The 24,544-nt window shown below is 49.7% G+C and overlaps 1 protein-coding gene across 1 annotated transcript in view; it reads right to left on the reverse strand.

The window, feature by feature from the left end:
- The window catches only part of FSTL4 (follistatin like 4), a 495,703-nt gene that overhangs the window by 61,251 nt on the left and 409,908 nt on the right, over positions 1 to 24,544 (reverse strand). The window contains exon 7 of the mRNA XM_060296220.2: positions 7,937 to 8,103. Within this exon, the coding sequence (XP_060152203.1) occupies positions 7,937 to 8,103 (167 nt within the window). The remainder of the gene's footprint in view (positions 1 to 7,936; positions 8,104 to 24,544) is intronic.

Raw genomic sequence — 24,544 nt, forward strand, 5'->3', positions numbered from 1 at the left:
TGACCGCACCAGGAGACAATGGAAGCTCCGCACTTGGACCCTCCTGGACTCTGTCCTGTGGGCTTCTGCTCCTGGCTGACTTTAATCTGTACTCCTTCCTGATAATAAACCGTAACTGTGAGTATAGCAGCTCTCAGTGAGTTCTGTGAGTCCTTCTAGTTAAATTATTAAACCTAAAGGTAGTTTGGGGAACTCCCCAAACTTGAAATTGGTATCAGACTGAGGACGTTCTCGTATGAACTGCTGTCTCTAACTTTGTAATTGGCTCCAGAACTCAAATGGGGGAGATTCTGACCCAGTTGTGTGGATGCTAAGCATCTGCCCTGGGAGCAAGCTTGAGTGTCTGAGTGCACACAGGGGCCTGGGTACCTGTACGAGAAGGCTCACGCCAGAGACATTGCTTTGAGCACCAGTTCGTCCATCCCCAGAGGCCAGAGGGCAGACACCTCTTGACTGGCCAGGACTCTATAGAGTATATCACGTGGATGAGTGGCAGCTCCTGGGGCCTTCCGGGGCGTTGCAGGCCTGAGCCCCTGAATGGGGCTTCGGATCCTTAACCGATCAGCCCCGTGTGCCCAGCCTGGGTGGGAAGGGACTCAGGCGCTAGACTGCACTGCAGGGTCCACTGAACTTCCACAGCGTCTCGAACCTGCTGCCCTCATCTGGGAACCCTGCAACCCTCCCCCCGGGGGCCCCTTGCATCACGAGTCCCCAGGCCTAGAGGGCCGACCAGCTCCTCTAACCTGGATCACACTCCCAGCCAAGACAGCTGACAGGCATTCTTGCTGTTCCGGAAACACCCCAGGGAGGATTTGATTAAATTTCCTTCCATGGCTCATTTCAGGGACCAACAAGGCTTGCAATCAGGAATTTTCTCCTGCTATGGTGTTTAAAAATCTTATACACCATTGGAGGGAGTATAAACTGGTGCAACTTTTTTGGAGGGAGATTTGGCAATATCCGTCAAAACTGAAAACAGGTCCACTCTTGGGTATAGTTATTCCACTTCTAAGAACTTATCTTACAGGGCTGCTTACACAAATGTGCAAAGAGGTATGTATAAGGATGTTCACCACAGCATCGTTTTTATAAGATAAAGCCTGAAAACAGCCTGAATGTGAGCTCCCCTGCGCAGGGCTTGGGGCTCTGCATTCAGGGTCTGGAAGCTGGATCAGAACCTTCCTGAGGGACTCTGTACCTTTGAGATGGGGCCAGAAGAGGTCACTGAGCACAAGTAAAGCCTTGAAGCTAGTACTATTGAGATAGGTTGGGACCTGGGCCCCTTTGCTGCAGTGATTGCACCTGGACACACCCCTCCTCGAGCAACAGAATACAAAGAAACTGTGTGGGACTAAAAATAACTGCGTGCATGCTGCCGTTGGGGCAAATTATGGACGAAAGATACAAAGAGACCAAAAAACCCAACTGCCACTTCTGAAGAGCCTGGAGCAAAACCAAGGGGTCGGGAGCAAAAGCAGGGTACTGCGCATGCCCTCTGCACACAACACCACCGAAGGGGTGGGCAAACCACATAAGCTGGCCCTCCAGCCTGACCCCCCTGGACACATCCCTACTCTCACCGCATATAAAGAACAAGTTCGCCGGTTCCACCCCGCTCAGCTAGTGAGTCAGCAAGGGAACCTGTTGTTTGTTCTCACTCCCCGCTGCTGTTCTCACTCCCCGCTGCTGCAGCAGGGGCCCCAATAAAGCCTTACCTGAATTTCTTGTCTGGCCTCTGATCAATTTCTGTTGATTAAAGAGGCCAAGAACCCTGGTCGGTAACACTATGGGGAAAGAGGGGTGATCCTGAGGAGGCCACTGAGAAAGCAAAGGCCAGTGGAGGTATTTGGGAGGGCAGAGACCCCCACGAGTTCCACAGGCTGATGTACCATGGGCCCGGGCCCTGTCTCTTGGAGAGCTCTGGCCAATTCTCCTTGTGGTTTGAGCTCATCCAAAGCTCAAAAGAACCGGTTGTTCATCTGTAACCAGGGTTTTCGACACGAGCTGGCCAAAGGCTTTGAGTGCTTCAAGTATACTGTTTTCCAAGATTTTAAAACAAAATGTACCCAAGCGTTTAACGAGATTATTTTAATGCAGAACCTACAACCACTGTCTAGCATGTGGCAAACAGCTCTCCGTGCTAATCAAACGCCTCTCATCTTTTTACAATAGATTCATGACTGGTTCATACAAAGACAATAAGAATTAAATGAGTCATGAGCTCTTAAATCATTCTCTTTTGGTCTTTTTAATAACTCACTTCCAAAGAAGAGCTGGCTAAGAGCATATGCTTCATTAGAGTTATTTGTTCCCCATATAGGCATGGGGAAAAAGGGAATCTTTTAACACATCCTTCAAACACTGCCACAAATAATTTCTTTTAATGGGTTTTGTTTCTCTGCTTTTGTCACTGTACTCTGCCTGCCGACATCTGAAAGCCCCCAATAGGGAGATTTGGTGAAAGAAAAAAAAACAGCAAAAAAAAGAGTGGCTTTTTCAAGTCATTTGCAATATATGGGGTTTGCTATAAGCCTTTTTTTAAAAAAGAATACAATAGAAAAATTTTTCCTCTCCCTAAGAATATCTCGGCCAAACAATTCCACGTGCTGGTCTCAGAGCCTTCTGCCTTCTCTTTGCTGTGGCAGAGGCTGGTGGCTAACGAGATCTGGAGCACCAGACACACGGGCTGCACCAGGAGGGGACACATCCACTGGGGCTCGGACACTGCAGCGGCTACTGTTGACGCAGGAGGCAGGCCCAGCTGCCCCAGGGCGAGGCCTTGGCAATGCTTGGTGCTAGGTGCTGTGTCCTGAGAGCAAGGAACCTGGGGAGCTCTGGCTGGGGTGTGCAGGCTGGCTGCAGGCCCTGGCAAGCTCCTGGACCCTCTGACTAACAGAACCCCACTTGCCTCACAGGGCTGCAATGAGGATTAAATGCTTGTGAGTGGACTAGCATGGAAACTGGCTCCTGGACACAGCAGTGGCTTAGTACCAATGGTAGAAACACCAGCATTAACGCTAGCAAGGATTCAGGAGTCAGCTATTTTCTGGGACTTTGGGGATGTCTTCTCCCTGCTTCTCCTCCCCTGATGGGCAGCCCCTGTCCTTGGGGATATAAGGGACAGTGAGGAAGACAATTACGAGGGGAGGGCAGCTGACATTGTTGGGGCAGGGTGTGAAGACTGGGTTAGGGGACGGTCACTTTACTTCCTGAGTAGCTACTGTGTAGTCTGGGCAGGGCGCTGCAGCCTGGGATGGGTTCCACTTCTGCAGAAAGTGAGGCAGCCTCCCCCCTCACCTCAAGGACACCTAGTGTGGAGCCCAGGGTAGGGCGAGAAGTGTATGGATCTGCCCCATATGGATGGGCCCCCACCCCAGCCCCGATGCCTGTCTCAGGGGACAGGCCTCGGGAGACAGGAAAGATGGAGGCTCTGAGGTCCAGGTGAAAAAGCAAGGTTCCTGGCTCCTGTGCAGGGCTCTCATGCCCCACACGTCCCTGCTTCCCACACAACTTCCTTATCACAGCACTGTATAACCCCAGAGCCCAGAGAGCCCTCGGGGGGCACCTGGCTGGTCCCCTTTCCACTTGGGTACCGGTGGTGAGAGGCATCTCCCTGCCTCCTAAGGCAGAGTCCTTCCTGAGGGTACACTTCCCCCACGGACTCTGGTTGTGGCCCTCCAGAGTGACGGGCTGCCCTCCCCCACGTGGCACAGGGCTGTCTGAGCAGAGCAGGGCCCTAGGCTGGCCATGCTGACCACAGGCACACGGTGCATGGCCTGCGGGGTGTGGGCTCGCCCAGGCACGCCAGCATAGGTGCTCTCCTGGCCGGCAGCCTGGCCCAAGATCAGGGCAGGTGGTGCTCAGGGAGCTGTTGTGCCTGTCCCCTGCCCGCAGCTTCTGAGCTGGAGCAGTGGCCGTGGGCCCTTGAGGGCTGAGGTGGGGGCCACAGGGCCAGGTCTGAAGCCACCAGACCCACCGCTGCTTCTGTAAAGAGCCCAGCAGTTGGCCAGGAAGTAAACAAATTACAGGCCGCCCTTTGTGAGCTCTGGGGAACGTGCACGAGCAGAAACGATTGATTTCTTATCACCCAAACAGAAGGAGGTATCATAGTCCAGAGACCCGCTGCCGAGAGGTGAGGCAGAATTCCCGCCCCTCCTGGGGAGCACCTGTCTGGGGGCCTTTGCACTCCTGGTACCTAGTGCTGCCCTCTGCTTGGGGGGTTTGTTTTCCCGGGCGGGGCTGAGGCAGGGCCCCTCATGGCCTGTGCTGCAGTGAGGCTGAGGCATCCTGCAGAGGGGGGCTCAGGCATCCCGGGGGCGGGGCACAACAGGTCTGTGCTACCTTGCCCCCTCGGGGCCGGGGAGAATGTCTTTGCTCCACGCTCTGCCACAGGGCTTGCCACTCGCAGGCACTTATTACGTGAATGCAGAGGATGGCTCCCCACGTAGGCCATCTGGATGGCCGTGTACACACTGGTGACTCCTGACAGCGACACTGCTCACTGGGGAATCCAAGTGGCTCCTTCTTGCTTGGCTCCGGGCTACAAGGGTACATTTACTTTCTGATCAAATATTATTCTGAGGCTTGAGGCATCCTTGATGTTTGCAAGTCAGAAAAGTTTAATTACATGTGTCATTAGCATGGCATTCTGTAATAGCTCTGTGACTGAATTCATTAACAGAATTCTTAACAGATAAGACAAATTAATATTTTGTTGCTCATGAAAACCTCTCATTAAGAGAGTAGTGAAAAAGTGATTAATATTTTGTTGCCAATCAAGATGTCTCGTACAAATGACAAAGAAAGGAGGCCCACACCTCTGCCCGCCTTGGGTTTTGTAAGCTGATCAGCTTCCCCTGTTTCCCCTGCAGCGTTTCGGAGCCAGTTGCTCATTACAAGGCCTGTGATCGTGTTTCATCTCTGACTGTGGCAGGTGGGGGAGGGCGCTGAGATGCCACAGGCCGGGGGGCTCTACGAACCCCTCGATCCTCGATCTTTGCTCGACCAGGGTAGCGCCCCCCTGGGCTTTTCTCCCCTGACCAATCTTGCTTCAGAAATGCCCTGAGAATCCTGATGACCCAGCTCTACCCATCTCCAGCCTGATGTCCTCCTGGGGCTGCTCTCCTCACTGTCCTAGGACACGCTCAGTCTGAAAATGCCCACGCGAGGAGGACAGCCTCATCCCCGTTTCCCCACAGGCTCAGAGAAGGTGGCGGCCCTGGACTTGTCGGAGGTGGCTGGTCAGCGTCTCCCTCCGGATGAATCGAGGCGACTACAGGCAGCAGGGGCACCCCAGGGTCACACCTGCCTGACGGGGAGCCTCACCACACTGCGCTGGCTGCTGTCTGGGGACTCGGGCTGCAAGGGGTTGAGAGTGTTGTCTGGTGGGAGCAGTAATAATAATAATAATTAGTAATATTGTGAAAATGAGAGTGATAATAGTTAGCATGGAACATTATATGCTAAGAATTTCATGTGTCTCTTAATCCTCATTATAACCCTATGAGGCAGGATCTATTATTTATCCCTTTTCCACAGAGGAGGAAACAGGCCTAGAGAAGTCAAGTGCTATCTCCAAGGTCACTCAACTAGTAAGTGGCAGAACTGAGGCTTAAACCCAGGTCCTTGTGACCCCAGAGCCTGGCCCTTCATGAGTAGGCTGTGCTGTGTCCCTCCCCTCTTAAAGGCAGGTGCGTGCGTGTGTGTGTGTGTGTGTGTGTGTGAGCGTGTTGTGTGAGTGTTGTGTTGTGTTGTGTGTGTGTGTGCTTGCATGCATCGGGCAAGGACCCCTGCGGGGCTGGCGCTGCCCTGCACCCTCACGCTGGGGTTTCTGAGAAGCACAGGCCCCTGCCTGCTTGTGGGCAGCTGACTTGCCCAGAGCAGCAAGTGTTTCCTGGGAGGTAACAAGAGGCCATTAATCTCCAGTTGCACCCACAATTACCCAAATTGCTAACCTCACTGTGAAAAGTAGAAATTCAATTGAGCTGGTGCTGGAGGCATGTTCGAGGGAGGGGAAAGACACTCAGAGTAATTTAATTAACCGCAGGCAAGTGCATTAAGAGGAGTTCTGCCTCTGCCTTTATTTCTAATGTCTTTAAATAGAGCATCAAGCAATGCACATGGATGTTCAGACACACACAGGAGGACCTGACCTAGTTCTGAATTAATCACTACTGGCCAAACATGGTTAAAAGCTGGCAACCCACCTTGAAAGAGATGCATACACAAATGTGTGCCCCAGTGCACACACGTGCACGTGCACACACACACACACACCCTAGTCTTTACAAACAGGACAGTGCCTTCCCTTGCTAAGATCGCAGACAAGCCCTGGGCACCTTAGGCTCAGAAGATGAAGAACTCTGCCCACCCAGCATCTGACCGTCAAGCAGCCACCAGGCTTGCTGGTACTGACATTCAGAGATGGGTGGGATATAGGCTATGCTCACTCTAGTGGGGAAATTGCAAGGAAACCATCCTGCCTGGTGTGACAAAGGTGGGGAAACGGCACTTCTGCCCAGCTCTGCCCAGGGTGGGACTCTAGAGTGACCCCCTCTTCCCATCTGCTTCCCCCATGTTCTCCAGGGCACATCCAGAGGGGTCTAGGGAGTAGCAGAATTCCAACTTTGTGGTTCCTGCAGGATTAAACGCTGGACCTCTCTCCCCACAAAGTAGTCTCAGAGTTGGAAGGGATCTTCAAGGTCATGGAGTTTAGCTGCCCTCTTGTGGCTAGCAGCATCGTTTACCATGGTCCTGCTTGAGCTTGTATGCCTCTAGGGATGGGGAGCTCACTGCCTCCTGTGATGCTCACTGCATTGCGGGGCAGGGCTGATGGCTGGACTGGTATTGCATCTAAGCAAACCAATTGGTCTCTTTTTGGTCCCTTGCCCTTTGTACTAGTCCATCTCATGGGTCACACGGCCCAGGCCAGCTCCCTCTGCCCCAGCACCTCCCTCACCACCTCACAGCGGCTACAGGAACTGACCACTCATCCCACAGGCCTTCCTTCTTGGGGCCAAGCAGCCCATTCTGGGTTGGCCTGTCCTGAGCCAAGGAGACCAGGGCTGCCCCCTTTCTGCCTGAAACTTGTATTCCTGTCACAGTAGCTCAAGACCTGTCAGCCATCCTGGCAGCGCCCTGTGTGGGTGACATCACTCCATCTTCTCACATGAACTCCCAGGAAGCCACCTTATCCTGTGCCAAACCAGGGCCAGTGCGTATTCTTGACTCAATCCCTTTATTCCTCAAGGCCAGTAGAAGGGAGGCACCGATAATGTTGCTCTTCTAATAGATTAACTCACTGAGGATCAGTTTAAGAAATTGTCCAGTAATAAAGGCAGAGTGGGGTGATGCTGGGACCCCAGTGCGGGGTGCCTGCGCCCTCAGAACCCAGGAGGCCCCCGTTGCTCCTGTTAGGCTGTGAGAGCTCTGGAGCTCTCTTCTTCTGCTCAACTCATCACATCCATACTCTCTCCCAGCAAACAAGGCTCCTGGGCAGGCCCCTCTGGCCTGATCTTGTTTCCTTTCACCACCCTGCTGCCCCTGCCCTCCAGCCAACCCAGCCCAGAGGCTCACCTCTGCCCTCCACAGGGAATACCCCCTCCTCGGCATCCAGCTGTCTGTATCCTCCCCAGCTTCAGGGTCCAGAGTCTCTCCTGGGGGCCACCCAGCCAGATGCTCTGCCCTGCCCACCGCGCCTCCCCTGTTCACCTTATTCTGGGGCGGGCTAGCGGCTTGCAGCCACCATCCATCCTATTCTCTGCACGAGGTGGGACTGATACCTCCAGACACCAGACAACAGGCTGAATGGCACCAACGTGGGATGTGAAAAGAAAGCCCTCTGGCCCTGCAGCTACCACATGGCATCTCGGCATCTTGCCCAGTTGGCTTCCCTGGGAGGTGCGTCTGAGCTCAGAGTCAGAGCCAGGTGACTTACATTGATGTCTTCCAAATCCAGGAAGTTCAGGGCCAGCCCGTTGCGCTTCCAGACGATGGGCGGCCGCAGGTCTCCGTGGACAGCGCAGGTCAGCACTGTGCTCAGGCCCACGGTCACTGTGGCCACACTGACCCTCTCCTCAGGGGCGAGGCTGAGCTGTACCACCTCTGCAGGGAAAGGAGAAACCGTCAGCTGTAGGCCCAGGGGATGGAGTCTATACCTGAAGGGATACAGCCACAGGGATCTACTGCAGGTCAGGGGCCTCGGGCAAATTCCGGGGGCAGGAACACTGTCCACGCTGTGCTGACTAAACGTACAGATGGACACACCTCCTGGGAGAGGGGCCACAACTTACGCTAAACGCTCAAAGGGCTGTTTGAGGCAAATCAGGTCAGGAACCACAGCTAGCGTAGGGGAAGCATCTGGGCTGTGGATCTGTGAGTCAAGCTAAGAGTGTGGGCTGCCCCTCCGAAACCAGGGAGCCAGGTGTGCTGGCCCTGCACTGTGCTCTCCAGGCCCCCTGGAGTCGGGGTCTTGCCAAGTGCTGTCAAGGTCTGCTGGCCGGGCCGACAGGTTTCTCGTCTACCTGGGGGCAAATTAAAGGTTGCACTGTCTGAAGTCTGGGGAATGAACTGGCTGACCTTTGAAGGTCTGTTTCTGTCTAAGGACTCTCTGAACTTGGATTTGGATTCCTGCTCAGCCGCCGTGCACCGCAGCCTTTAATTTCTTGAAGTGTACTTTAGGCTGAACAAATGATTAATCCTTGCCACTTTACACTTGATAACTGGCATTAAGACTGAGCATCCATCAGACAGAGAGGAAGGGTCTGAAATACCTCCCTGCACTCACAGGCCTTGTGAAATTCTCAGGATTGGAGAAAAAAAATCAAACTCAGGGTATTCAAATGCCAGAATGGGATGAGGCTTGGAGGGGCGTCACTAGCTCACTGACTGGACTACCCCTCCACTGTTCTGCCCCCAAATCTACTTGGGGGAGCCTGGGGAGGCAGCCAGAGGCAGCATGAGTGGGGGGAGGGGGCTGGCTCTGGGGGCCTGTGTTACTCTGGGATGCCAGCCAAGACGCTGGGACCTGGGGGCCTGACAGGTGTGGAGAAAGGCACAGAGTTGGGACCTGAGCTCTGTGACTCCGCGGGACACTTCTGAGCTGTGACCAGGCAGCACACCTGTGCTCACACCCTCTCGCCAGTGTGTGTGGGCAAGGAGGAGGGGAAGGGGAGCAAAAACAGCTGTAGGTGCCATGCGCCGCAAAGCAGGTGCAGTGAAAGCGGGTGCACTAAGGTCTGATCCTGCGCCCCAAAGCCCTTTCTCCTCTGCAAACATTCAGCGGCCTGGCCCTGGGACCACGAAGAGGAACAAGATATACACTAGGTGCTTAATCAGTGCTTGTTGGATGGATGGATTGATGAAAAATGGAGAAAATGGAAATAAAGAAGGAAAAAAGAGCCAACAGGCCAGTGGAGAGGGGCAATCACACAGAGGAAAAATGTGACTCCCGCTGAAGGAGCCACAGGAGGAAAGATAAGCACTGAGTGACTGATGCAGACGCAACCGGCGTAGTATTTTACAAACATTAAAGTGATGCATTTCAAGTTCCCTCTTAAATCATGTTCTGCTTGCTGCCCTCCCGCCTCTGAGTCAGGAGGCTTATTGCTCCAGCAGAGAAGCCGCTAACCCTCTGTAGCAAGAGCCAGGCTTTGGAGATTCAGAGGGGTAGAGAGAGGGAGAGAAGAACTTGCTAAAATAGTTTAGCTCCCACTGTGCCCAAGTGCAGAGGAGACAACTCTTCCTCCTCAGAAGAGCCACAAGGCTCCGTGCTCTGTGGAAGTGGGAGGGGGTGTGGAAGGCCCCCCTCGTCCCAGGCGTGTGGGAAGAAGGAGGGAGACAGCGGGAAGGGCAGAGAGCATGCCTGTTGGTGTGCGGGTGAGGGGAACCACGGGGGGCTCTAGGAGGAGGCTGAACCCTCCCTCAAGCAGCCTGCACCCCACCACCTCAGGCGACCACAAAGATGTGGCAGAGAGCCAGGGCCTGCGCTCGTCTGCCAGAGCCCCCTTGGTGCCTCGCGCCATGGAGGGGCCCAGAGGTTCCTGGCTGGGTCAGGGTGTGCTCTGGGCCTCTGTACCTGAGGACTGCATCGGACTCTCAGACCTGGGCCTGACGGAACGGCCTCCAGACCTCAAGGGCGCATCATGCCAGTGGGGACTCTGGACTCCACTAGGCTGAGAGTGTCCAGACCAAAAGCACAGCAGGGCTGACCTCTGCCGCGGGTGCCCGTGGACAGCGCGACCAGGGGTCCTTGCGGTGGGGACCAGAGGTGGCGGTGGACAGCTGCACGCTTCCCTCTACACTCAGAAACCAGCCTGGGGGGCTGGGAATTGGAGACACAAAGCATTTTTATTAGCCAGGGCATTACTTACGTGGACTGTTAAAATGATCAGCTCGGACTAAGCTTTACAATGGACTGAACATTTAGGGACATTTTTCTCCCAGTGGCTGGTGGGTGGGGTGTATGAAGCAGTCAGTTATGTTACAAAAGGAACCTATGTTTTCTTTGCATGTATGAGCACCAGTGAGAGTAAAAGTAAAAGGCCAACTGGGAAGTCAGGGAGGGGCCCTCAGAGGAAGCAGGACCTCCCCTGGGCTCCAGAACTCTGCTTCTCCAGGTAGGGCTCCTCCCGCCACCTGCAGCTCATCTCTGGGGCAACTGATCAAAACGCAGACTCCTGCCCCTCGAGCCCAGGCTGGTACTGTCTGGTGGCAGGATGGGCATCAGGTTTTAACAATCATCCAGGGGCTTCTGTGGTACCTGAGGCCTGAGAGCCACTGCCTTAAAAGATTGGGGTGTGGCGGGAATGGGGAGATGGAAAGGGAGAATGTGGGTACAGGTGGGGAGGGGAGGCAGTGTGGTCGGTGGGGTCCCAGGGGCCTTAATTACCAGTCTAGGAGCATGGGAATGTAAGATTACGTGCAATGTAGGAGCCCCTTCCTCCACGCGGCCCCAAAGTCTTCCATTTTAAACAGTTGTAGAAAAACGGCTGGAGGAGACTATAGCACAGGGCTAAAAACACACAAACAAACAAACCCGAGTGGGAAGCCTGTGTGGCTCGCCATCCGCCGCTGGGATCTGGTTCCCGCATCTTTCCTGAGTGCACCCTCGAACATCTGTATGTCTGAAGATGTGTGATTCTCACGGGAAAGACTCATGCAAAATTAGAATGCATGAGTACTGACAAAACCATCATAATTCTGCTCCTGTCAGCTACACAAATATTAACCAAACGGCAAATATTTGGGTCATTTAAAGTTTAATTAAATGAATGTTTTATTAGATTTCGTCCATGTCAATATTCCCCAGATCCTTTTAAAATTCTGGAGGTATTTATGGCAAATGAACTGCTCCTCACTCTTGGTTATTTACTGTTCAACACGTCTTCCCCGGCAGGCCCCATCTCCCGGGGTGATTTCCCAGTGAGGGAAAGACGAGGCGGCATCACGGCCTGGGGCTCGAGCGAACTGGGCAGGTGCCTGGCTATGGCTCTGGACGCCCTGGCCTCCAGGCCTGGCTCTGCTGGTGACACCCGAGTGGCCTCGGGCAAGTCCCTTCCTGTCCCTGGGCCTCAGTTTAGACATCCATATAATGAGGGATTGGGCTAGGAGGGCTCTGGGGGCCCGGCTGGCTTTCAGGCCCTAGGACTCGGAGCGCACGGTTCTGAGCAGACGTCCCTGCTCACTCTCCCCGGTCCTGCCGGGAGCTGCCCGGCTGCTGCTTCCCTCAACGCCACCTGCCTCTGTTCCTTGCCCACTTGCCGTGATGGTCCAAGTGATGCCTCAAGTGGCAGCGTGAACAGGTGCCAAGCCCACAGGGGCTTCCCTCCTGACACCCCCGGAACCCTCCCGTCCCTCTCCATCCAGGTCCTCAATAGCCTCCTGTACGGTCACCCCTCCCGTTTGCCCCTTCTGCCCGTGAGTGTCCTGGTCACCACTTGGAGTACAAGATATATCACAGCCCTGTTCAAAAGCTACCAGTGGCTCCCCATCACCCACAGATTCACCGTGAATTGAGGACAGTCCCTGACCTTGCCCCACCTTCTCCTCCCAGGCGACTCAACATGGTACCCACTGGTCCCCATCCCATTGGGGTTTGGGATCTAAGCTTGTGCCTACTTGGCACCTTCTACTTGTCTATTCTGAGACTCTCACACTCTTGGTCCCCATCTCCAGGATGACCTCATGAGATGTTTCTGGGACTCTGAAGTCTTCACATAAGGAGACACTTGGACAGACATTGGGTGAAGATTGAAAGAAATCATACTGGTGAACTTATCATGATCGTTTCAGCCTTAAGTAACAGAAACTCTCAGAAATGCTCAACTAGCCTAGGGAAAAAAAAAAGAAAAAAACAAGAACGGAGATGATCTTAATGCCTGTAATTGGAAAATCTAAGGGGGTGGAGGAGGCTGCAAGCATCCAGGCCCTCAACAGTGGCACTCTCTGCGTGGCTGCAAGATGTCCAGGGGCGGCCCCACCCTCACATTGTTCCTGTACACGGGATCCCAGAGAAAGGGCCCAGATCCTTCCTGAGAGCCCGGCCAAAAAGCACGGGGGGAATCTAATTGCCCAGACTCATCTCCTGCGTTCTTCCCTGAAGCAATCAACCAGGCCAGGTGGATGGAGTACTCTGCAGTCGCAGTACTGATCGACCCACAGGCCTGGCCCATGGGGTCACCTCTGGGCCGGGTGCTGGGTGGTTGGGGGTGGGGTCAGATGTCACGACAGAAAGGGTGTGCTGGGCAGATCAACACCCTGTGACCCCCACAGAGACACTGAAAGGGCCCCTTCGGACCCCTCCATTCCTTCACAGCCCCGTCTGGAAGCCTCTACATGGTGCAAGATGATGATGGGATGGTGGCTGCAGCCATGTCGTGAAGACAATGAGAGTCGTCAGAAGGAAACCTGATTTCAGTTACCACCGTCTGCCCCCCACCTGCCCCCTCTTTGGAGAGTGATCTGGAAGGGCTTTGTGGCGGTGGCGTGGCAGAGCTGAGCGGACCCCACAGTCCTCTTGAGCCTCCCATGGTGATGGGGACAGGAGGAGGGCCAGGCAGCCTGGGATTTGCGTAGATGGCCCTCTTACGTGTTCAGTGAACACACTGACTGAACTTCTACTGTGGGCCGAACCCCACCCCTGCCCAGGCACGTCTGTAGAGCAGGGGACTCAGATATGTCTGCACCTGGACTCTGCTCTGGTGGGGCCCAGTAACACAGGAGAGGGAGGTGGAGAAGCCACACTGCAGCCCTCCAGGGAGCAGCCTGTGGAAGGGCCGACAAGGGATCCTTCCAGCTCTCGGCTGTGGCTCTGCTGCTCCCATGGTGTTGACCATCTGTGGTCCCATGGGCCACTCTGTGGGAAGTGGCCCTAGATTTCCGGGGGACCAAGCAACAAGATATGCCTTGTGCCCAGAGGATGGTGGGGGCAGTGACAGAGGGCTGGGCTGGGGGCTCCCGTCAGGTCTGGGGTGACAGTGAATCTGTAGAAAGAGGCTGGTGTCCCTGGAAGGGGAGGGCCAGGGTGGGGAGCTTGTCTGGCACTGCTAGGCAGAGGTGGACACACAGAGACAATGTCCTCACTATAAGAACCAGCACTGGAAGGCTGCCTGGTGTGTAGGCAATTCAAGGAAGGCAAGGGAAATGGGGGTTCCTCAGAGCTTGGGACATCTGCCTCCCTATGGGCTATGCCTTCCGATATCAGTCAGCTTTTCTTTATTCCTCCTGGGATGAAGAGGCTCAGGTAGCATTGCCATGATTGTCAAAGTCAGCGTGGGTTGCTCAGCACAAGAGAGACCTTCCTGCTTCACTTGAGGCAGGAAATAGATGGGCCCCAGGCTGAGCAGCTGGAATCTATCCCCTATGGACAGATACTCCAAGATAAAGATAATGGCTGGAGCAAGGAGGAGCTGAGTCCTGCTTGGATGAAAAATAAAGAGACTATGTATTTCTCATTCTTGAGGTCAAGGAGATTGCTCAAACTACACATGCACAGAAAGGTTCCTCAGAGATCAGAGAAGGGAGGGGGCGCCAGACCATAATATATTCTGTCAACTTCTCAGAAACCCTTGCGCTGGAATCCATCTTGGCTAAGAGATGCACACGCACACAGGGGAGGGCCCTGAGTCAGACCAAATATGGACTGAGAGCCAGGCAAAGCAAGATGATTGGCCAGAGGAAACCAGAAGAACTTTCCCCATATAAGTGATTTAAACTACCCCAAAGGTGCAACTCTTTCTCTGAGCCCACCTGTGTGAGTCTATCCACACATACTTTTTTCCTCCTAATAAACACTTTACTTGTTTCACTACTTTCCATCTCTTTGTTGAAATTCCTTTCTCCAAAGCTGACCTTGTCACTAACCACTGGCCCTGGTGGTCTAGTGGCTAGGATTTGGGGCTCTCGCTGCCGCGGCCTGGCTTCAGTCTCCAGTCAGGGAACTGAGATCCTGCTTTGAGCCGCCGCAGGCCAAGGCCACCCGAGATCACACTCACCAGGCTGCACGTCGGCAGGGGGTCCCAGCAGTGCTGTTTGGCCCTCCCGTATCTAGTACAGTGCCTGGCACACGGCAGGTGGGCTTCAGGTCCAGTCCAGGGAGACACCTCCCTGGCTCTCTAGGCCCTTCAAACCACAGTGGGAACACCCTTGGTTTTCCAGACACAGCCCTCACTTTCCTCCCCACACATGCGCTCTCCCTGCTCCTTGGAGCTTGGAGAGAAGAGGCAGCATGGGGGATTAACGGACCCACCATGAGCAAGCGAACAAGCACCCTGCCTAGAAGCAGGAGGCCATAAAACTTGAGTTGTGGGAGAACTGGGTTTTAGTTCCTATTACAGCTTTCCCTTAATCTCAGGCGCTATTTCTCACACTGACTTGAACTCAATGAGACACTCATAAACCCATCAGCACCCTCTCAAGCAGGCTTCTCGTGCTTCACAGCAATAGAAATTAAATTTCTTAAATTCCTGTCAAGTTGGTGTTAGTTTTCTTACGTTAGAAATGCACTAATGGAACACATTCCTACCTGGACATTTGCCAGTTTTCAAATGATGCTCCTGGTGGAAAGACTCTGTTCAAACCTCAGTCTACCAGCCCCCACATCCCTGTGTTGACTGAGCTAGGCTCAGGGCAAAGCTGGGCTCAGGGGCTGGCTGGAAATGAGGGAGACCTGGAGAGACACCGCAGACCAGGCGCTTAGAGAGCTCTCTGCAGTGGTGGCCTCTTTGCGCACGGCTCTCCTCCCGCAGTAATGTGCTTCCCCTGTGACCCGGGGAACACCCTCTCCCTGGGTGGCCTGGGAGTTGCCAAAGGGGATGTGGCCCTGTGTGACAGACTCTATTAATCTGGTCTTGTTCCTGTGACCAGGGCCACACTGTGAAGTTGGTGAGTGCAACAGAAACCAGGGTAGAGTGTGCATGGCTAAGGTCACCTGACCAAGTAGGGGACAGGCAACATCTAACATCCCCTGGGCCTGATGGCTTCCCTTGTCGTTTACAGGGTGGGGCTGCTTTAGCTCGCCCCATGAGGAGGTGATGGCGGTACTTCGTGCCTCCCCTGTTCCCCTCCACCAGAGCCTGCCTCTCTGGGCTCCCTTCAAACATCTGCCGAGACTGTGTGGGTGGGAGGCTGGGAACAGGTGGTCTTGGGGCCTTTCATCTCGACACGCATGTTTGGAACACCGGGGTGTGTCCGGCCTGGGCAGGTGGCTCTGGACCAGCCAGACCTTGCACTCATCCAAAATGTCCTGGTTTTTCATGCATGATCACATTTAATTTTTGTGCCCCTGTCATATTCCCTCTTTCTTGTTTCATTTTGGGGACGGTAATAAACTCACTAGTTAATTACCTCCAGGGAATTCCCTGCAGGTCCAGTGGTTAGGACTCCATGCTTTCACTGCCAAGGGCCCGGGTTTGATCCCGAGTTGGGGAACTAGGATCCCGCAAGCCGAGTGGCGTGGCAAAAAAAAAAAAAAAAAAAAGACCTCCAGATCTGGGGGTAATTTCCTTTCTCAGTTGACTTATGTTGTTTGGGGCTGCTTCAACCATTTCTGCAGTTCAGTTATTAAGTTCTACTCTCTGAGGTAAACAGACACCCTTATAAGCTGCATGAAGACAGAGACCATATGTCTTTTATTTCTTTTGTATCCCAGCACCTAATACAATTCCTAGCACACAAAAAGGCTTAATAAGTAGTTTTAAGCAAGTGACTGATTAGGGCAGTGTTCATTCAACAGTTATATACTGAGCACTTGCCAGGATACGTGGGTATATGCTACCAAGCAGAACAGGCCCAGAGCCTGCTAACCTGCGACTCCTGGCTCAGCAAGGGGACAAGTGTCATACGGAGGGAAAGCAGGCCCCCTGAGCCTGTCCACAGACCCTGGTGCAGAGCCCTTGGCTACTGCAGAGCCTGACTGCCCTCTTTTGGTAGAGCTCCCTGTTTGCCCAGTGGTGGGCGCTGCAGGGGTGGATGCAGAAGGTAGACCCATGTCCTGCTCCCAAAGAGCCCCGGTCTGGTGTGGCCTTCTCTTTGTTTGCGGGAGAGGCCTGGGCGGGGCAGGTCAGCTGGGCATCCTCTGAGTTCTAGGGCTCTGTTTTGCCTCCTCTGGCCAATGAACCCTTTTGGCTTTGGGAAAACTAAACCACACTGTGACTACTGTGGGCAGATGAGGGGAGGTTAGAGGTGAGCTAAGCGCCCAGACACTATGACACCACTGTCTCAGGGTGCCCTGGGGTGCCACGGGTGTGGCAGGCAGCAGACGCATCACTGGAAGCATGGGGTCAGCGCCAAGGTTTAAAGCCCAGGGCCTCCTGGTTAGCAGGGTGCGTGGCCTCCATGGTGCCCCCCTAGCTGGTCTTTGTGGCCTGGGGGAGCCTCGGCCAGGCCAGCCAGTCTATGTATTTCCCACACCCTGCCAAGTTGGCTCCCAAAGGGGATGGAAGCACCTCTGCTCAAGATATTTGCAAAAGGAAAGTATTTTAACCAAAGTTGTCTTTTGGTGACTGTAGGGAAAAGAATGTATTGTCTTAGGTAATTGTATACTAGTTACTCGGAATTTGCAAAAATTCATACAGATGTCAAAGACTGGATCTAGCATCTCCTGGACTGTTGGTGGAGAGCAGACAGCTTTTATCTAACCAGCACGAGGGTGCCATGCTATGTGTTCGCAGATGCTGGCTCATTTTCCAATCTCTGAGCACTCATTAAGACTATTTCTAAGCCCCTCTTGAAGCCAGGATGCAGTGATATGACTGGTTCTGACCAAAAGAATCTGAACATGCCTGGCTACACAAGCAGTCATTACGATGGTTAATTTTATGTATCAACTTGACTGGGCCATGGGGTGCACAGAGAGTTGGTTAAACATTATTCTGGTGTATCTATGAGACTGTTTCTGGATGAGATGAACATTTGAATCAGTAGACTGAGTAAAGCAGATTGCCCTCCCTAATGTCCATGGGCCTCATCCAGTCAACTGAAGACCTGAATAAGACAAAAAGTCTGAGTAAGAGAGAGTTTCTTTTCCCTGACTGGTTCAAGAGGGGACATAGGTCTTTTCTCCTCTTCAGACTTGAACCAAAACAACATCTCTTCCTGGGTCTTGAGGTTGCTGGCTTTCAGACTAGAACTTACACCACTGGCTCTCCTAGGCCTCCTGCTTACTGACTGCAGATCTTGGGACTTCTCAGCCTCTATAATCATGTGAGCCAATTCCTAAAAATAAATAACTCTCCATCCATCCATCCATCCATCCATCCATCCACCATCCATCCATCCATCCATCCATCCATCCATCCATCATCCATCCATCCATCCATCCACCATCCATCCATCCATCCATCATCCATCCACCATCCATCCATCCATCCATCATCCATCCATCCACCATCCATCCATCCATCCATCCATCCATCCATCCATCCATCCATCCTACTGGTTCTGGTACTCTGGAGAACCCTAACTAATGCAGTTATCATCCACGCTCTCATTTCCTTCCATGGAGACTGTATGGCGAAGCATTTTGTGAGAACAAAGAACAAAGTAGTCTCCTAGTTGCTGCTTGAGGAGAGCTGCCTGACCCTATCAGACCTGATGAGGGTGAGAAGTCAGTCTTTACTGCATTATGCCGCTGAGATTTTAGGGTTTCTATAGCACCTGGTGTTGATTACCTAATACATAACACTGCACCCCACCCCCCTACTAAGAGGAAGAAATATAAGTTAATTTACTTCCACTGAGGAAATTGTAATGAGACGTGGAAGGGACTGTTGGGAGGGCAAGCCATTCAGGTCAGGAAGCCTCTGAGAATCGTCTGACAAGAGGAGATCTAACTTCTGTTCCAATCCCCAGAACATATGTCCAGGGATCTCATTCCCTTATCCCATAGCTATTACTACTGCTTTCACTATTAGTGTTCAAACTCTGTGCCGAAGGGAGGGGGCATCTAATGGTGGGATGGGAGAGAATGTGTAAATAAATTACACAGTATCATATGCTCTATAGGTAGAAGGAACAAGATGCCAGGAGAGAATATCAGGGGAGCGCTATCAAGATGCAAGTGGAGACATTCAGGATCAAGATGGTGGAGCAGTAGGACATGAAGCTCAACTTCTCCCACAAATACATCAAAAATACATGTACATTTGGAACGATTCTCACAGAATATCTACTGAATGCCAGCAGAAGACCTCAGACTGCTGAAAGGGCAAAATAATTTCCATGTAACCAGTAGGAAAAGAGAAAAGAAAAAAAAAAAAAAAGAAAGCAAGAAAGGAATAGGGATGGGACCTGCATCCCTGGGAGGGAGCTGTGGAAGAGGAAAGGTTCCTGCACCCTGGGAAGTCCCCTCATCTGGCAGGGAGATTGGCTGGGACAGAAGGGGAGCTTCAGAGCTTCAGAGGAGAATGCAGCAGCCAGTCTGTGGCAGCCAGTCTGTGGCAGCCAGAGCAGAGGGAGAACTACACAGATGGTCAGTGCCGCTGCCCTGCCCTCTGCAGCCTGAGAGATGCAACCACCCATGCGGCCAGGGGCTGGAGGCTGGAACTCGGGCTTCAGAGATCAGAATCAGGGAGAGGATTGAGGTTGGCTGTGTGCAAACAGCCTGGGGTGGCTGGAATCCTATGTGACCGCAACTGAGGGTGTACACAGAGGAAATCTGGGCTGCCTTAGAGGCTTGTTGCCATTGTTTGGGGGGTGCCCAAGGGGAGAGGTGGGACCCAGATTGTAGCCCTTTTCCCTTTGTGCACACTTGCAGAGGGCAAGACACTGCCTGCACAGGCTCCAAGGGCAGTTGTGAACCATCATTGCTGCTCATCTGAACACCAGGAGTGGTCATGAGCCTCTGCCACTGCCCTCGCAGACTCCAGGAGTGGTTAGGAGTTACATCCACTTCCATCATGTGCTCTGGGGACGTGCCTGAGCCGCCACTGCTGTTGAGAACCCCAGGACTGGGAACCAGCTGCCACATCTGTACGCTCCCTATCAAGGGGATAATGACCAGCACTCCCTAAGAGGCGACAGGCACCCGTACTAAAAACAGCCCTCACGCCAAATATATTAAACCCACACAAGCTACACAGGGGCACCCTCACATATAAATAGTCCTCCAAGACCACAGTAGACAATTGTTTCTCCTAAACTCACAGAGTAAGACAAATATAAGTAAAATGAAGAAGCAGAGGAACCACTCCCAGTTAAAAGACCAAGAGAATTTCTCTGAAGGAACAAATAATGAAACAGACTTCTTCAGTCTAATAGACACTGATTTCAAAAAGGAGATAATGAAAATATTAAAGGAATTAAGAAAGGCTATTGACAGAAATGCAGAATACTGTAAAAAGGAACTAGAAACTATAAAGACGAATCAAGAAAAATTAGAAAACTCATTTTCAGAGATGAAAGCTGAGCTAATGGCAATGAATAGTAGAATGAATAATGCAGAAAAACAAATAAATGACCTGGAAGACAGAATAACAGAAACCACCCAATCAGGCCAGCAGACAGAAAGCCAAACAAACAAACAAACAAAAAAGAAAGCAATGTGAGACCTATGGGATAATATAAAGCATGCCAATCTACACATAATAGGGATTCCAGAAGGGGGAGAAAGAGAAAAGGGTATAAAAAATGTATTTGAAGAAATTATGGCTGAAAACTTCCTAAACCTAAAGAAGGAAACAGATATGCAGGTATAGGAAGCACAGAGCGTCCCAAATAATATATACACAAACAGACGTACACCAAGACATATTATAATAAAAAATAGCAAAAGTTAAAGATCAAGAGGGCTTCCCTGGTGGTGCAGTGGTTGAGAGTCTGCCTGCCGACGCAGGGGACATGGGTTTGTGCCCCGGTCCGGGAAAATCCCACATGCCGCGGAGCGGCTGGGCCCGTGAGCCATGGCCACTGAGCCTGCGCGTCCGGAACCTGTGCTCCGCGACGGGAGAGGCCACAACAGTGAGAGGCCTGCGTACCACAAAAAAAAAAAATAAAAAATAAAGAGAGGATTCTAAAGGCAGCAAGAGAAAAACAAAGAGTTAATTACAAGGGAACCCCCATAAAGCTATCAGCTGATTTCTCTACAGAAATGCTGCAGGCCAGAAGGGAGTGGCAAAATATTCAAAGTCCTGAAAGGGAAAAATCTGCAACCTAGGATACTCTACCCAATAAGATTATCATTTAGAATAGAAGGAGAGATAAAGAATTTCTCAGAGAAGCAAAAACTAAAACAATACAGCAATATTAAACTTATCCTGAAGGAAATATTGAAAGGTCTTCTCTAAATAGAAAAGAAGAATCTATAGGAAAGAGAAAATCACAATTGGAAAGTAAATCACTTAAATAAGCCAGTACACAGATTAAGAAAAAAATCAAAAAATTTCTGTGAAAGTGAAAATAACCACAATTAACAGCAAAAGGATGAACATGAAGATGTAAAAGAGGCCATCAAAATCATAAAATGTGGGGGAGCAAGAAAATGTAGATTTTTTTTCTCCCTAGAATGTGTTTGAGCCTATACAACCACCAGTCTAAGGCAGGTAGATACAGGAAGGGGTTAACATACTTGAAAAACAGGGTAACTACATATCAAAAACATACAGCAGATTCACAAAAACCCCAAAGAAGAGAGTATAATTATAATACAAAAGAAAATCATCAAACCACAAAAGGAAAAACAAAAAGGACAAAGAAGAAATATAAAATCAATGGGAAAACAAGGTTTAAAATGGCAATAAATACATATCTATCAGTAATTACCTTAAATGTCAATGGACTAAATGCTCCAATCAAAACACACGGAGTGGCAGATTGTATAAAAAAACAACAGCTTATAATATGCTGCCTACAAGAGACCCACTTTAGGGTAAAGGACACACATAGATTAAAAGTGAGGGAATGGAAAAAGGTATTTCACACAAACAGAAATGACAAGAAAGCAGGGGTTGCAATACTCATATCAGACAAAATAACTTTAAAACAAAGGCCATAAAGAAAGATAAAGAAGGACACTATATAATGATAAAAGGATCAATACAAGAAGAGGATTTTACACTCATCAACATATATGCACCTAATACAGGAGCAACCAAATACATAAAACAAATACTAACAGACATAAAGGAAGAAATTGACAGGAATACAATAATAGTTGGAGACTTTAACACCCCACTCACATCAATGGACAGATCTAGACAGAGAATCAATAAGGCAACAGAGATCGTAAATGAAACAATAGAACAGTTAGACTTACTGGTATTTTTCAGGACATTACATCCAAAAAAAGCAGAATACACGTTCTTTTCACGTGCACATGGAACATTCTCTAGGACTGACCACATACTATGGCACCAAACAAGCCTCAACAAATTTAAAAGTATAGAAATTATCTCAGGCATCATTTTTGACCACAACAACATGAAACTGGAAATCATCCACAGAAAAAGAAACAAGAAAAAACAATTACACGGAGATAAATAACATGCTACTAAAAAACCAATGGGTCAACGATGAAATCAAAGAAGAAATTAAAAAATATCTTGAGGCAAATGACAATGAAAACACAACCAAAGAAAATATATGGGATCCAGCAGAAGCAGTTCTTAGAGCGAAGTTCATAGCGATACAGGCCTTATTTAAGAAACAAGAAAAATCTCACATAAACAACCTAACCCACCACCTAAAAGAATTAGAAAAAGAAGAACAAATAAAACCTGGAGTCAGCAGAGGAAGGAGATAATAAAGGTCAGAGAGGAAATAAATAAAGTAGAGATTAAAAAACAAGCAAAAAAAATCAATAAAACCAAGAGCTGGTTCTTTGAAAAGATAAACAAGATTGACAAACCTCTGGCCAGGCTCACCAAGAAGAAAAGTGAGAGAACCCAAATAAACAAAATAAGAAATGAAAAAGGAGACATAGCAACCAATACCACAGAGATACAAAAAAACCATAAGGAAATATTATGGAAAATTATTTTCCAACAAATTCGACAACCTAGAAGAAATGGACAAGTTTCTAGAAACATACAGCTCACTAAAACTGAATCAAAAGGAAACAGATAATTTGAACAGACTGCTCACTAGAAGTGAAACAGAATCTGTAATTAAAAAACTCCCTATGAACAAAAGAAGTCCAGGACCAGATGGCTTCACAGGTGAATTCTACAAACATACAAAGAAGAACACATATCGATCCTTTTCAAGCTCTTACCAAAAACTGAAGAGGAGGGAACACTCTCAAAAACATTCTATGAAGCCACATGACCCTGATACTAAAACCAGACAAGGATACCACTGAAAAAGAAAATTATAGGACAATATATTTGATGAATATAGATGCAAAAATTCTCAACAGATACTAGCAAACTGAATCCAACAACACATAAAAAATATCGTACACCATGACCAAGTGGGATTCTTCCCAAGGTCACAAGGATGGTTCAACATATCCAGATCAATTAAAGTGATACACCACACAAAAAGAAAAGACAAAAACCACATGATCATCTCAAAAGATGCAGAAAAACCGTTTGACAAAATTCAACATCCATTCATGATAAAAACTCTTACAAAAGTGGGTATAGAGAGAATGTATCTCAATATAATAAAAACTATTTATGACAAACCTACAGCCAATATAATATTCAATGGTGAAAAGCTGAAAGCCTTCCCGCTAAAATCTGGAACAAGTCAAGGATGCTCACTGTCACCTCTTCTATTCAACACAGTATTGGAAGTCCCAGCCACAGCAATCAGATAAGAAAAAGAAGTAAAATGTATCCAAATTGGAAGGGAAGAAGTAAAATTGTCATCATAGCAGATGATATGATACTATATACAGAAAACCTTAAAGACTCCACACAAAAACTACTAGAACTGATAAACAAATTCAGCAGGGTAGCAGGATACAAGATTAACATACAGAAATCGGTTGCATTTCTTTATACCAACAATGAAATATCAGAAAGAGAATGTCAAAAAACAATACCTTTAAAATAGCACCCCCCAAAATAAAATACTTAGGAATAAACCTGACGAAGGAGGTGAAAGATTTATACACTGAGAACTATAAAATATTAATAAGGAAATTGAAAATGATTCAAAGAAATGGAAAGATATCCCATGCTCTTGGATTGGAAGAATTAATAATGTTAAAATGGCCATACTACCCAAAGCAACTAAAAATTTAATCTGATCCCTACCAAATTATCCATGATATTTTTCACAGAAGTAGAATAAATAATCCTAAAATTCATATGGAACCATAAAAGACACAGAATGAATTGCCAAAGCAGCCCTGAAGAAAAAGAACAAAGCAGGATGCATAATCCTCCCAAACTTCAGACAATACTACAAAACTACAGTGATCAAAACAATGTGGTATTGGCACAAAAACAGACATATGGACCAATGGAAGAGAATGGAGGGCCCAGAAATAAACCCACAAACCTATGGTCAGTTAATCTTCGACGAAGGAGGCAAGAAAATACGATGGAAAAAAGACAGTCTCTTCGGCAAGTGGTGTTGGGAAAGTTGGAGAGCTGCATGTAAATCAATGGAGTTAGGAACACCCTCTCACCATACACAAAAATAAACTCAAAATGTCTTAAAGACTTAGACATAAGACATGACACCATAAAACTCCTAGAAGAGAACATAGGCAAAACATTCTCTGACATAAATCATACCAATGTTTTCTTAGGTCAGTCTCCCAAGGCAATAGAAATAAAAACAAACAAATGGGACCCAGTCAAACTTATAAGCTTTTGCACAGCAAAGGAAACCATAAACAAAATGAAAAGATAACCTACAGAATGGGAGAAAATATTTGCAAATGATGCAACTGACAAGAGCTTAATATAGAAGCAGCTTATATAACTCAATAACAAAAAACCAAACAACCCAAACGAAAAATGGGGAGAAGACCTACATAGACATTTCTACAAAGAAGAAATACAAACAGCCAATAGGCACATAAAAAGATGCTCAATGTCATTAATTATTAGAGAAATACAAATCAAAACTACAATGTGGTACCACCTTATACTGG

The sequence above is a fragment of the Globicephala melas genome, chromosome 3, assembly GCF_963455315.2.
Source record: "Globicephala melas chromosome 3, mGloMel1.2, whole genome shotgun sequence".
Classification (NCBI taxonomy): domain Eukaryota; kingdom Metazoa; phylum Chordata; class Mammalia; order Artiodactyla; family Delphinidae; genus Globicephala; species Globicephala melas.